This window comes from Elephas maximus, chromosome X (assembly GCF_024166365.1).
Source record: "Elephas maximus indicus isolate mEleMax1 chromosome X, mEleMax1 primary haplotype, whole genome shotgun sequence".
NCBI classification, from domain to species: Eukaryota; Metazoa; Chordata; class Mammalia; order Proboscidea; family Elephantidae; genus Elephas; species Elephas maximus.
Window position 1 is genome coordinate 37,831,629 of NC_064846.1, and position 14,459 is coordinate 37,846,087.

At 42.4% G+C, this 14,459-nt stretch overlaps 1 protein-coding gene across 3 annotated transcripts in view; it reads left to right on the top strand.

The window, feature by feature from the left end:
- Window positions 1-14,459, top strand: part of KIAA1210 (KIAA1210 ortholog) — a 110,695-nt gene that overhangs the window by 78,266 nt on the left and 17,970 nt on the right. For all 3 annotated transcript variants that reach the window (XM_049872847.1, XM_049872848.1, XM_049872846.1), the window contains exons 6-7: window positions 7,247-7,441; window positions 14,207-14,315. In XM_049872847.1, the coding sequence (XP_049728804.1) occupies window positions 7,247-7,441; window positions 14,207-14,315 (304 nt within the window). The remainder of the gene's footprint in view (window positions 1-7,246; window positions 7,442-14,206; window positions 14,316-14,459) is intronic.

A 14,459-nucleotide genomic window follows, 5' to 3' on the forward strand; every position in this document is an offset into this window, starting at 1 on the left:
TGTCTCTTGCAAAAAAACTTTTTCTTTTTCATTTTTTTTTTTTTTTTTACAAATCCTGTCTCACTTCATGTATTTCCTCCTTTTTATTTATTTATTTATTTATATTGTACTTTAGGTGAAGGTTTACAGAACAAACTAGTTTCTCATCAAACAGTACACACATCGTTCTGTGACATTGGTTAACAACCGCACGACATGTCAACACTCTCTCTTGTCAACACTCTATCTTGTCAACCCTGGGTTCCCTACTACCAGCTTTCCTGTTCCTTCCTGCCTTCCAGTCCCTGCCCCAGAGCTGGTGTGCCCCTTTAATCTTGTTTTGTTCCATGGGCCTGTTCAATCTTTGGCTGAAGGGTGAACCTCAGGAGTGACATCATTACTGAGCTGAAAGGATGTCCAGGGGCTATACTCTCTGGGTTTCTCCAGTCTCTGTCAGGCCAGCAAGTCTGGTCTTTCTTTTTGAGTTAGAATTTTGTTCTACATTTTTCTCCAGCTCTGTCTGAGACCCTCTATTGTGATCACTATCAGAGCAGTCAGTGGTGGTGACTGGGCACCATCTCGTTGTACTGGACTCAGTCTGGTGGAGGCCATGGTAGATGTGGTCCATTAGTCCTTTGGACTAATCTTTCCCTTGTGTCTTTAGTTTTCTTCATTCTTCCTTGCTCCCAAAGGGGTGAGAACAGTGGAATATCCTAGATGCCCGCTCACAGGCTTTTAGACCCCAGACGTCACTCATCAAAGTAGAATCTAGAACATATTCTTTATAAACTATGTTATGCCAATTGAGCTAGACATTCCCTGAAATCATGGTCTCCACAGCCCTCAGCCCAGCAATTCAGTCCCTCAGGGAGTTTGGGTGTGTCTATGGAGCTGCCATGACCTTGCCTTGGTCAAATTGTGCTGGCTTCCCCAGTATTGTGTACTGTCTTACCCTTCACCAAAGTTTCCACTTATCTATTGTCTATTAAGTGTTTTTCCATGCCCACCCCTCCTCTCCCTTGTAAACATCGAAGATTGTTTCTTTTTGTATGTAAACCTTTTCATGAGTGTTTAAATAGTGGTCTCATACAATATTTGTCCTTTTGTGATTGATTTATTTCACTCAGCATAATGCCTTCCAGATTCATCCGTTTTGAGATGCTTCACAGACTCATCGTTGTTCTTTATCGTTGAGTAATACACCATTGTGTGTATGTACCACAGTCTGTTTATCCCTTCATCTGTTGATGGGCATCTAGGTTGTTTCCATCTTTTTGCTATTGTGAACAATGCTGCAATGAACATGGGTGCGCGTATGTCTATTCGTGTGACGACTTTTATTTCTCTAGGATATATTCCTGGGAGTGGGATTGCTGGGTCATATGGTATTTCTATTTCTAGCTTTCTAAGGAAGCACCATATCCTTTTCCACAATGGTTGTATCATGTTATATTCCCACTAACAGTGCATAAGAGTTCCGATCTCCCTGCAGCCTCTCCAACATTTGTTATTTCCTGTTTTATTGACTCATGCCAGTAATTCTGGGGTAAGATGGCATCTCATTGTGGTTTTGATTTGCATTTCTCTAGTGGCTGGAGATCATGAACATTTCCTCATGTGTCTGTTGGTCGCTTAAATGTCTTCTTTGGTGAAGTGTCTTCACATCCTTTGCCCTTTTTTTAACTGGATTATTTGTCTTTTTGTGGTAGGGGTGTTGGATTTTCTTGTAGATTTTAGAGATTAGACCTTTGTCTGATTTGTAATAGCCAATTTTTTTTTCCCAGTCTGTAGGTTCTCTTTTTACTCTTTTGGTGAAGTATTTGATGAGCATAAGTTTAATTTTTAGAAGATCCCAGGTATCTAGCTTATCTTCTGGAGCTTATGTGTTCTTGGTTGTAGTCTGTATCCTGTTAATGCCATGTATTAGGGCCTCTAGCACTGATCCTATATTTTCTTCTATGAACTTCATGGTTTCTGGCTTTATATTTAGGTCTTTGATCCATTTTGGGTTAGTTTTTGTGAATGGTGTGAGGTATGAGACCTGTTTCATTTTTTTACAGATGGACATCCAGCTTTGCCAGCACCGTTTGTTAAAAAGAGTGTCTTTTCCCTCATTTGGTGGACTTTGGGCCCTTGATGAAGATCAGGCGACCATAAGTGGATGGATTTACATCTAAGTTCTAAATTCTGTTCCATTGGTCAATGTATCTGTCATTGTACCAGTACCAAGCTGTTTTGACTACTGTTGCTGTATAGTAGGTTCTGAGGACAGGCAGTGCAAGTCTCCTACTTTATTCTTCTTCTTCAGTAGTGCTTTACTTATCTGGGGCTTCTTCCCTTTCCATATAAAGTTAATGATTAGTTCCATTTCTTTAAAGAATGTTGTTGGTATTTGGATCGGGATTGCATTGTATTTGTAAATTGCTTTGGGTAGAATTGTCATTTTCTCAACATTGAGTCTACCTATCCATGAGCATGGTATTTTTTTTTTTCATTTAAGTAGATTTGTTTTGGTTTCTTGCAGTAGTGTTTTGTAGTTGTCTTTGTATGGGTCTTTTATATCCCTGGTTAGATTTATTCCTATGGGCCTTTGCTTTGGACAACTGGTTCCCTTATTTTGTTGATGCCCTGAGCACATGCTTACCTTGCTTATTGGGTAATCTGTTCCTGATCTTTTTATGTGAAAAGTACAGCACTTCCCATTCATCTTTTCATTTAATCTTTACACTGTACACTATATGTGTACATGGTAAACTGAGGTATGTGTTATTATCATCCCCATTCTACAGACATAGTAACTGAGCCTCAAAGAGGTTAGATAACTTGTCCAATGTCAAACAGCCAACAAATGGCAGGGCTAGGACCTCAAATTCAGGCCTGTTCAATTCTAAATTTCATGCTCTTATTATCCATACTAGTTAAGGAATTGAAAAGATTGTGATAGGAAGGGGGCTGCAGGGAATATCTAAATTCCACCTCCTAGAACTTTCGAGTTGGCAAATTGTTGGCTATAACAGCTTAACACATAACAAGGATTCCAAGTGAGGCAGCAGCTACACAGGAACTCTCACAAATGGGCACATAAGCCACTTTGACACATCCAGGAAATTAAAATCCTAACAGCCAATATCTGGCCTCACACCCTGTTCCAGTACCTCTTGATACAGAAGCCCCCCACCAAGAATCCCTTTTTCCACCAAGAGCTACTTCTTTTGGAGACGTCCCAAAGATTATTTGCTTTTCTAGCTTTTGACCGAATAGCTCCTGCAGAACCTCAGCTCCCCAGCACCCCACTGTCAACACTTTCAGACAGTTTTAGAGTGGACTTTTCCCCAGGGTGACAACTTTTTTGGGCCAAATGCTTGAGGAAATCTGGGCCCAAACAGCCACCAGGTGATGCCTTTATTTTAGACATAACAATCAGGTTTTCCCTTGTTCCAAGGAGATAGCCCAACAGCTCACTATCCCTACTCACGTGTTTCTTATCAATAGCTAAAGGTAAAGGGAGAAACCCTAGCATCATACAATAGACAAAGAGACCATCAAAAGGATGACTAAATGCATGCGTTATTGACCAAACTACTTTGCATTGGGTCTGGAAATTTGACAGCAAAAAAAAAAAAAAATGAACTAAAATATATTTAATGTTGCCAAGAGCAGGCCTTACCCCAGCTAACAAACAGCAAGAGAATGCCCAGCCCTCTACCAGCCAGTGCTGAAGGATTCCTTCCCTTGGCCCTAGGCCCCACCAAAGTTCCTTCCTCAGGAAGATTCTGGGTTAGTAGGATCCAGACCTGGCACATCTCCCAGATGTTGGGGCGAAAGGACCCCATTTAATTCCAGCTGTTAATCAGAAGCTGTCTGTGCTACCCTCCCTCTAAAACACAGGTGAAGGAATGAAAACACCTCAGCTATCCTTAATAATATGCACACTGGGTACAGAGACGGTCTGTTGGCTCAGAGTGCAGCAGGAAGTGGGGGTGAGGCTGAGGAAGTAGGGAAAAGAGCCCCATTTCCTCCACTCACTTTTCTTTCAGAAAGGGATTAGGTTTGCTTTTCCCAGGTAGCTTATACAATCCTCTGGCTGGCTTTTGTAATAACTTCCCAAGGTTGCTCCTGACCAGTATGGCCTGGGGAATGGATGAGACCTAAAAGGGAGCCCCACTTCCCAGAGGGAATCCAGATATTGCTGGCTTCTGTTCTAAGGCAACTGACAGGGTTGTTTAGGAATTTTCTGGGCTTCTGTTTGAAAATGAGAGCCTTTCTCTTCATGCCAGAGGACTAGGTAGTCATTCTCAACCCTGGTCCCAAGAAGACTCACTTTGTGAGCCTGCTAAGCCTATTGCAAGGCGCCATTCCTGATATTCTTATAATACATTAGGTCTCGGTATGTGCCCGAAATGTGCTTTTCAGCACTCATTCCAGGTAATTCTGATGCTGGACCATACTTTGAGAAACACTGCCCAGAGATCTAGAGTATGAACAGTTTAATTTGCTGATGAGTTTAACAGAAGTTATAATATATACACATAATCTAAACCCATCAACAGAGATCATCTGTTGTTTAGAATCATATGCCTGAGCTCGAGCTTCATGATCAGGTGGGGCTAACGATTGATGGCTTTGCTCTCGAACTTTCAGTCCAGGTTTGAGTAGAGCCATGGGTCTGTTTTCAGACCTAACGCCCGGGAACTCCTTAATGAGAGTCAAGCAAAGACAAGGAGACTAATGGCTGAGATTAAGTTTGATGGACTCTTGGCTTAGGCTGTGTTATAGATTGAATTGTGTCCCCCCAAAATATGCATTGAAATTCTAATCCCTGTACTTGTAAATATGACACTATTTGGAAATAGCAGAGTTCCTTTTGTTATGCTAATGAGACTGGCACCATAGGGTGGATCTTAAACTTAATCACTTCTGAGTTATAAAAAGACCAGAATACACACAGAGACATAGAGAGAGGGAAGACAGACAGCCAAGAACATCAAGGATCACCAGCAGACCCCAGAAACTAGGAGAGAGGCTCACAGAAGGAATCAACACAGCTAAGACCCTGATTTGGACTTTTAGCCTCCAGGACAATGAGAAAATAAATTCCTGTTCTGTAAATCCACCCACTGGTGGTATTTCTGTTACAGCAACACTGGGTAACTAAGACAGGCTGTGACTGGAAACAGATAAACTCTCTCTTGCACACAGCCCATTTAGAAATTGCCAGGTTTTTGCTGAGCCTGATTTCTCTGTTATGCTATAGAATGAGTTTCGCCAGAGTAAATAATGTTTTTATCTGTAGTGCTTATACCACAAGGTTTGGGAAGCCAACTGAATTGAAAATGTTTCTTTATTAAATATGTATTGACTTTTTGTCTAGGCATTATAAGTTAGTTTTCATGCAAGATAAGTTGCATGGTGTCCTTTTAGGGTTTCTCAGATCCGCAGACCTTCTTGTCTTTCTCCATTTACCTTTGGCTGAAGCTAGTGTGGGCCTCAGAGAGAATAACTAAAATGATATACGGAAGGGAGGAGCTTGCTGCGAAGCAACATTTGGTAGAAGCTTTTTAACATAATAATGGTTTCAGGGGACATCTAGGTCAACTGGCACAACAAAACGTACTCAGAAAACATTCCGTATCCCACTTTGGAGAGAGGCATCTGGGGTCTTAAAGGCTAGCAAGTGGCCATCTAAGGTGCATCAATTGGTCTCAACCCACCTGGAGCAAAGGAGAATGAAGAACACCAAAGACACAATGTAATTATGAGCCCAAGAGGCAGAAAGGGCCACATAAACCAGTGACTACCTCAGCCTGAGACCAGAAGAGTTAACTACATGGTGCCTGGCTACAACCGATGACTGCCCGCACAGGGAACACAACAGAGAACCCCTGAGGGAGCAGGAGAGCTAGTGGGATGCAGACCCCAAATTCTCATAAAAAGACCAGACTTAATTGTCTCACTGAGAGTAGAAGGACCCTGGAGGTTATGGTCCCCAGACTTTCTGTTAGCCCAAGACAGGAACCATTTCCAGAGCTAACTCTTCAGACAGGGATTGGACTGGACTACAGGATAGACTATGATACTGGTGTGGAGTGAGCTTCTTAGTTCAAGTAGACACATGAGACTATGTGGGCAGCTCCTGTCTGGAGGGGAGATGAGAAGGCAGAGGGGGACAGGAGCTGGCTGAATGGACACAGGGAATACAGGGTGGAGAAGAGGAGTGTGCTGTCTCATTAGGGGGAGAGCAACTAGGAGTACATAGCAAGGCGTATATAAATTTTTGTATGAGAGACTGACTTGATTTGTAAACTTTCACTTAAAGCACAATAAAAAAAGAAGCTCAGAGGAGACTATTTTGAAGCTCTTACAGAGGAACACAAGTAGATGCCCCAGAACCAGACAGTTTGGAGAGGTGGGGGCCAGCCATAATGAGGACAAGGTTACAAGCTCCATCTGCACCCTATGGGAGTGGGAGCACTCAGATCCTCAGTGTTCCCCCATCGGCCTTATACCCAGGGATGGATTATCCAATAAGTAAGGAATGCACAGGCTTACTTGTGCTTACTTACTAGCCTATAGTGCACAACTTCGCCTTTTTTCATCTCATCTTTGATTTCATCCATGTGAAATTGTTCATTACAAAGTAGTTAGTAAACACAATTAAGCCGTGCCTGCCTTGCTTACTGTAAACCCATGCACACCTTACTTACTGGTTAATCTGCCCCTGCTTGCACCCATGAACAGCAAATGTTAAGTAAAGGCAATATGATCTCTATGCACACACAACTTCCAGGCAAGTGCTCTTCCATCCTGATTTTGTTCCCCCTACCCAGACCTCCTATGTAGAAATCGCAGAGCCTTGCTGTTTTACTGACACAGGTTGTGCCTCTGACCCCAGCCAGATGCCTTCCTGTCAATAAGAAGATAGAGAACAAGATAAAATGCAAACCCCCCAACAGTGGAAGCTCCATTAAGTGGTTGGGTTCCTGTCCTGAGGGTAATGGGGAGCCCCTGAATGCTTTCTAAGCAGGGGAGCAACCTGAACTTCTTTCTGTTTCTCATTTTCACTTGCAAGAGAACTAGATAGAGGAATATGTGTACCTTGCCTCTAGTGTGCCCGTTGACCGGAAGTGTCAGCGGAGGTGTAGGAGAAGCGGACATTAATTCACAGAGTTTTCTTCTTTAAGAATTCTTCAGCCAGCGGACTTTCCAGCTTTTGAGTCTAGTGACAGCAGGTGGGATTGACTTGTTTCTTTTCTCTCGTTCTCTCCAGAGCTCCTCTGAGATATCATCTGGACTCATTCGCTTACCCTCCTTGACCACGCTTGCCTCTTCCAGCAGCACCCAGCTGTCCATTGGTTTCAGCACTCCAGCCACTACCCAGGGCTGTTTGGATTCTTCAGCTGCACGACACAAGATGGCTTTAAACCCGCGGAAACAAAGGATCAAGAAGGAACTTCAAGCGACTGTAAGTCCTTCAAGAGGCCCAGGAGTAAATTCTTGTATAAATTCTTTGTATAATGAAAAATGAGTTCTAACTTTTGCAATTTGCTCTTGGGAAGTGGTACGGCTTAGGGAACCCATATCCCAGGTGGTGGTGGTAGGTTCCATGGTATTGATTTCAACTCACAGCGACCCTAGGTGACAGAGTAGAACTGCCCTGCCCCATAGGGTTTTCTAGTAATATTTGCTGGAGTAGGTCACCAGGTCTTTCTCCTCAAGAGCCACTGGGTGAGTTCAAACTGCCAACCTTGCTGTTAGCAGCTGAGTGCTTAACATTGTGCCACCAGGGCTCCTATACCATAGGTAAGGATGCTGAAGTTGAGGCACTGTCCTGGGCTTGACACCCCCAGAGGGGTGAGCAAGCTTGCATCTAACAGGAGGGGTAGCCTATCCATTTGGAACTTGTATAAAAGTGACTGAAGAAAAGAGCAACAGTGACTAAACCCCCAGAAACTCCTTATTGGATTAAAAAAAAATTTTTTTTTTTTTTAGCATCTGGGAATTCACTCAGCCCTCTGTAGAGAATCTTCAACTTTAGCCCAGATCAGGGTTATTTTAGTCATTAATTAGATGAAATTCATGAGTTACAAATGGCAGCACTTCCACTCATTCGTAGGTGAGGCTTCCAGGAACTCCAAATATTCACAACTCAGCTATTAACCCTTCAAAAGATCATGACATCTTTTAAAGGATTATCTATATGAGATCAGATTGACAACAGCAACTCAAAAGGTTAGATGAGAAGCTTAGGGGTCAGTGAGTTTGTGTTGACAATGGTGAAACAGAGCATCGAGAAAGGTGGCACAACTTGAAGAATGTAACCAATGTCACTGAATTGTACATGTAGAAATTGTTGAATTGATGATGTTTTGCTATGCCTACCTTCATCAAAAATAGAAAGTTCTTTCAGTGTCAAACAGATGTCACAAAATCCTGTCACATGACTTTCTAGGAGGCAGAGCTATGCTTAGGCCAACTGATTATGTTAAAAACATGGTCACAGATCAGACTCAGAATCCTGACAACAAAGAGAAGTGACAGCAGATAACAGAGAGAGATGACAGAAGCAATCTGGGGCCATTTAGTATAGGCCAAGAACCTTGCCCAGCTCAATAGCTCCCTCAGGGCCACACTGAATCATAGTTCTGTGTAATAGATTATGTTCATTGTTCGTCCTAGTCACTAAGAAAAGTTGAATTATGTTCCCTGACTTCTGTTTAAGAGGATAGGGAAGTAATGCCATTGGAAAAGATTTTCACTAAAAGTTAAGAATTAAAAGATGCTGGTGTTTGAAAAAAAGAGCCTTGGTGGTGCAATGGTTTAGCACTTGGCTCCTAACCAAGAGCTTGGAGGTTCAAACCCACCTAGCTGCTCTGCATGAGAAAGACCTGGCAATCTGCTTCTGTAAAGATAACAGCAATAAAACTCTATGGGTCAGTTCTACTCTGTCACATGGGGTTGCTATGAGTCAGATATCAACTCGACAGCACCCAACAACAACAGGTGAAGAGGTTGTGTCAGTGAGCTAGAAAATTCACTCTGGTGGAACACCCAATCCCCTAACGATTCTGGGCTATAAGTAAGGGGCTCTAAATCAGAGCTGGAAAAGACAGAAAGATTGTGTAGTGCAAGTATTTTACAGGGAAGGACATTAAACTACGAATAGTTAAAGTACTTACCCAAAGTCAAACACCCAGGTAATATCGGAGCTAGGTCCAGAATCCAGTCTTCTGACTTCCAGCCCAGCACTCTTTTCACCCACCCCATTGCCTCTAGCTTAGACATCTAAATTTAGCTTTAGAAAGTAGTTGTTATTGTTGTTAGGTGCCACCGAGTCAGTTCCAACTCATAGTGACCCTACGTACAACAAAACGAAACACTGCCCAGTCCTGCGCCATCCTTACAATCGCTGTTATGCTTGAGCCCATTGTTGCAGCCACTGTGTCAGTCCATCTCGTGGAGGGTCTTCCTCTTTTTTGCTGACCCTCTGCTTTATCAAGCATGATGTCCTTCTGCATGGACTGGTCCCTCCTGATAACATGTCCAAAGTATGTGAGACAAGGTCTCGCCGTCCTTGCTTCTAATGAGCACACGGGCTGTACTTCTTCCAAGACAGATTTGTTTGTTCTTCTGGCAGTCTGATACATACTGGTATATTCAGTATTCTTCATCAACACCATAATTCAAAGGCACCAATTCTTTTGTCTTCTTTATTCATTGTCCAGCTTTCACATGCATATGAGGCAATTGAAAACACCATGGCTTGGGTCAGGCGCACCTTAGTCTTCAAGGTGCCATCTTTACCTTTCAAGACTTTAAAAAGGTCTTTTGCAGCAGATTTGCCCAATGCAATGTGTCTTTTGATTTCTTGACTGGTGCTTCCATGGGCGTTGATTGTGGATCCAAGTAAAATGAAATTCTTGACAACTTCAATCTTTTCTCCATTTATCAAGATGTTGCTTATTGGTCCAGTTGTGAGGATTTTTGTTTTCTTTATGCTGAGGTGCAATCCATACTGAAGGCTGTCGTCTTTGATCTTCATCAGTAAGTGCTTCGAGTCCTCTTTGCTTTCAGCAAGGAAGGTTGTATCATCTGCATGATGCAGGTTGTTAATGAATCTTCCTCCAATCCTGGAGTCAAAGTACAAATTGAGAGAGTAGTTGGCAGGGACTGGGTGTGCAGTTAAGAGGGGTCCTATGGTAGCCCTAAGAGGGTCTCCTTGGTTTGGTGTCAGGCAAGGGGTGTAAAGCCCTATACACACATTATCCCCTGGACACGTTACCACAAACATGGGAGGTGGGAGATGTTGGCTGAGGGAAACTTCGTTGTGACCCTTCTTTCTTCCTTCTGATAGCCTAATTGAGAAGAGGCCTTGACAGCACTCTCTGAACAGGCCTGAACATCTCCTGCTTCCCTATGACTCTCTCCCTGACACATGGATGAATATAAAAGGGTCCAGGGTCATTTATAACACAAAAGCTGCTATCACTTGGATCTTTTTTTTTTCTTTTTTTATTGTGCTTTCAGTGAAAGTTTATAATTCAAGTCAGTTTCTCTCATACAAAAAATTATACACACATTGTTACGTGACCCTAGTTGCTCTCCCTACAATGTGACAGCCCACTCCTTCTCTCTACCCTGTGTTTCCCATGTCCATTCAACCAGCTCTTGTCCCCCTCTGCCTTCTCATCTCCCCTCCAGACAAGAGCTGCCCACATAGTCTCATGTGTCTACTTGAACCAAGAAGCTCACTCCTCACCACTATCATGTTCTATCTTATAGTCCAGTCCAATCCCTGTCTGAAGAGTTGGCTTTGGGAATGGTTCCTGTCTTGGGCTAACAGAAGGTCTGGGGACCATAACCTCCAGGGTCCTTCTAGTCTCAGTCAGACCATTAAGTCTGGTCTTTTTACAAGAACTTGAGGTCTGCATCCCACTGCTCTTCTGCTCCCTCAGGGGTTCTCTGTTGTGTTCCCTGTCAGGGCAGTCATCGGTTGTAGCCGGGCACCATCTAGTTCTTCTGGTCTCAGGCTGATTTAGTCTCTGCTTTATGTGGCCCTTTCTGCCTCTTGGGCTCGTAATTACCTTGTGTCTTTGGTGTTCTTCATTCTCCTTTGCTCCAGGTGTGTTGGGACCAATTTGATGCATCTTCGATGGCAGCTTGTTAGCTTTTAAGACCCCAGTCATGACTCACCAAAGTGGGATGCAGAACGTTTTCTGAATATACTTCGTCATGCCAATTGACCTAGATGTCCCCTGAAACCATGGTCCCCAGACCCCTGGCCCTGCTACTCTGTCCCTTGAAGTGTTTGGTTGTATTCAGGAAACTTCTTAGCTTTTGATTAGTCCAGTTGTGCTGACTTCCTCTGTATTGTGTGTCGTCGTTTCCTTCACCTAAAATAATTCTTGTCTACTATATTTTTTTGGGAGGGGTTATCTAATTAGTGAATACCCCCTCCCTCCCCACCCTCATAACCATCAAAGAATGTTTCCATCTGTGTTTAAACCTTTTTTCAGTTCTTATAGTAGTGGTCTTGTACAATATTTGTCCTTTTGCAACTGACTAATTTCACTCAGTATAATGCCTTCCAGATTCCTCCATGTTACGAGATGTTTCACGGATTCATCGTTGTTCTTTATTGTTGTGTAGTATTCTGTTGTGTGAATACACAATAATCTGTCTATCCATTCATCCATTAATGGTCACCTTGGTTGTTTCCATCTTTTTGCTTTTGTAAACAGTGCTGCAATGAACATGAGTGTGCATATATCTATCCTTGTGAAGGCTCTTATTTCTCTAGGATATATTCCGAGGAGTAGGATTGCTGGATTGTATGGTACTTCTATTTCTAGTTTTCTAAGGAAGCGCTAAATTGATTTCCAAAGTGGTTGTACCATTTTACATTCCCACCAGCAGTATAGAAGTGTTCCAGTCTCTCCAACATTTATTCTTTTGTGTTTTTTGGATTAATGCCAGCCTTGTTGGGGTGAGATGGTATCTCACTATAGTTTTGATTTGCATTTCTCTAATGGCTAATGATCATGAGCATTTTCTCATGTCTCTGTTAGCCATCTGAATGTCTTCTTTGGTGAACTGTGTGTTCATATCCTTTGCCCATTTTTTAATTGGGTTGTTTTTCTTTTTGTTGTTGAGTTTTTGCAGTACCATGTAGGTTTTAGAGATCAGACGCTGATTAGAATTGTTGTAACCAAAAACTTTTTCCTAGCCTCTAGGTAATCTTTTTACTCTTTTGGTGAAGTTTTTGGATGAGCATAAGTGTTTGATTTTTAGGAACTCCCAGTTATCTAGTTTCTCTTCTGGTGTTTGTGCATTGTTAGTAATGTTTTGTATACTGTTTATGCCATGTATTAGTGCTCCTAGCATTGTCCCTATTTTTTCTTCCATGATCTTTATTGTTTTAGATTTTATATTTAGGTCTTTGATCCACTTTGAGTTGGTTTTTGTGCCTGGTGTGAGGTATGGGTCTTGTTTCATTTTTTTTTTTTTTTTACAGATGGATACCCAGTTATGCCAGCACCATTTGTTAAAGAGACTGTCTTTTTCCCATTTAATAAACTTGGGCCTTTGTCAAATATCAGCTGCTCATAGGTGGATGATTTTACATCTGGATTCTCAATTCTGTTCCATTGGTCTATGTATCTCTTGTTATACCAGTACCATGCTCTTTTGACTATGTGGCAGTAAAATAGGTTGTAAAGACAGGTAGCGTGAGGCCTCCCACTTTGTTCTTCTTTTTCAGTAATGCTTTGCTTATCCAGGCCCTCTTCCCTTTCCATATTAAGTTGGTGCTTTGTTTCTCCATCTCATTAAAAAATGCCATTGGAATTTGGATTGGGACTGCATTATATCTGTAGATTGCTTTGGGTAGAATAGATGTTTTCATGATGTTGAGTCTTCCTATCCATGAGCAAGGTATGTTTTTCCACTTACGTAGGTCTCTTTTGGTTTCTTCCAGTAGTGTCTTGTAGTTTTCTTTGTATAGGCCCTTTATGTCTCTGGTTAGAGTTATTCCTAAGTATATTTTCTTCATGGGGGCTATTGTAAATGGTATTGATTTGGTGATTTCTTCTTCGACATTCTCTTTGTTGGTTATCACTTGCTTCTTGCTCTGGAATGACTTAGATCTGCAAGTCCCACAGGAGGTTTGTCCTTAGCGCTAACTTATAGACATGGAAACTGAGAATCAGAGCATAACCTGCCCAAGGTCACACAGCTAGTAGGGGATGGAGCAGTGACTTGAACCCAGGTCTACCAGACCTCATTCACTCAAAAATTATCTTAAGCTGTGTCTGTGCAGGCACTTTGTGTGGTAGCATAAAAATTTGTATGTCTGTCTTTAACACGTGCCATAAAGGCTTATACTAAGCAAATGCCAGACGCTCTTTAGTGCAGTGCTACTCTAACATTTCCAGAGCTGCACTGTAATTATCTGCAAACCTTGTTTATGCTAAACCAATTTCAACTCATTCGGTGCAAGGGCTGAACCCTTCATCTTTTAATCTCTTCCCTTCCAACAAAACCCCAATCTTCTTTGTTCTTTGGAGCTGGAAGGACATAATTCATGCTTTTACTAAATTCCCTGAATCAAAGCCAAACAGGATTTGAATTTGGCTCACACTTCTAGCAAACCAAATTTGAGAATTCCAGTGTTGCCAGGGGCCTGATTGTTGTCAGACCCAGCAACCCCATTTTCAGATTAATGGCCTTCCAGTACGGTTCAGTGGGTTCCAGGGTGTTTTAGCATGTCACTCAGAGATCCAACCAAACAATTTGCCAGTCAAGTCGATTCTGAATTGTGGTAACCCCCATCTGTGTCAGAGTCGAACTATGCTCCATAGGGGTTTCAATGTCTGACTTTTTGGAAGTAGATCACCAGGCCTTTCTTTCAAGGTGCCTTGGCTGGACTCCAACCTCCAACCTTTTGGTTAGCAGCTGAGCTCATTAACTGTTTATACCACCCAGGGACTCCTTCAGAGATCAGAAACTCCAAATACAGATGAAACACTTACAAGGAGTAAAACAATCACCAGAGACCTCTAGCTGGATGCCGCTGGGAATAACTTCCATCTTTAATGGTATTGTTATGCTTCTAGTGGAGGTGTTTGGATATCAACAACATTTTTCCTGATTTTTTTTCCCTTTGGCAACCATGAAGGGGTGGGTAGAGAACACTTCAGTCTGATTCAAACTCTTTCTCTCCCTGTTTTAGGTGAAACCAAAGCAGGAGGAGCCAAGCCTTCCACTGGCTTCTGAAGAAGAGAAGAGTACAACCGAAATAAAAGAACCTGACCAAAAGAAGCCGAAAAAAGACAGTGCAGGTTGGCACATCTTCACCCTCATCCCAAAACATGCATTGCCAGCTTAAATGCACAGTGCTGTATGAGAGGAGCCATATGAAGAGGAACCTGCTGCCCTTGGTCCTCAAAAACCTTTTTATTTAAGAAGCATACTAAGGTGCTCCA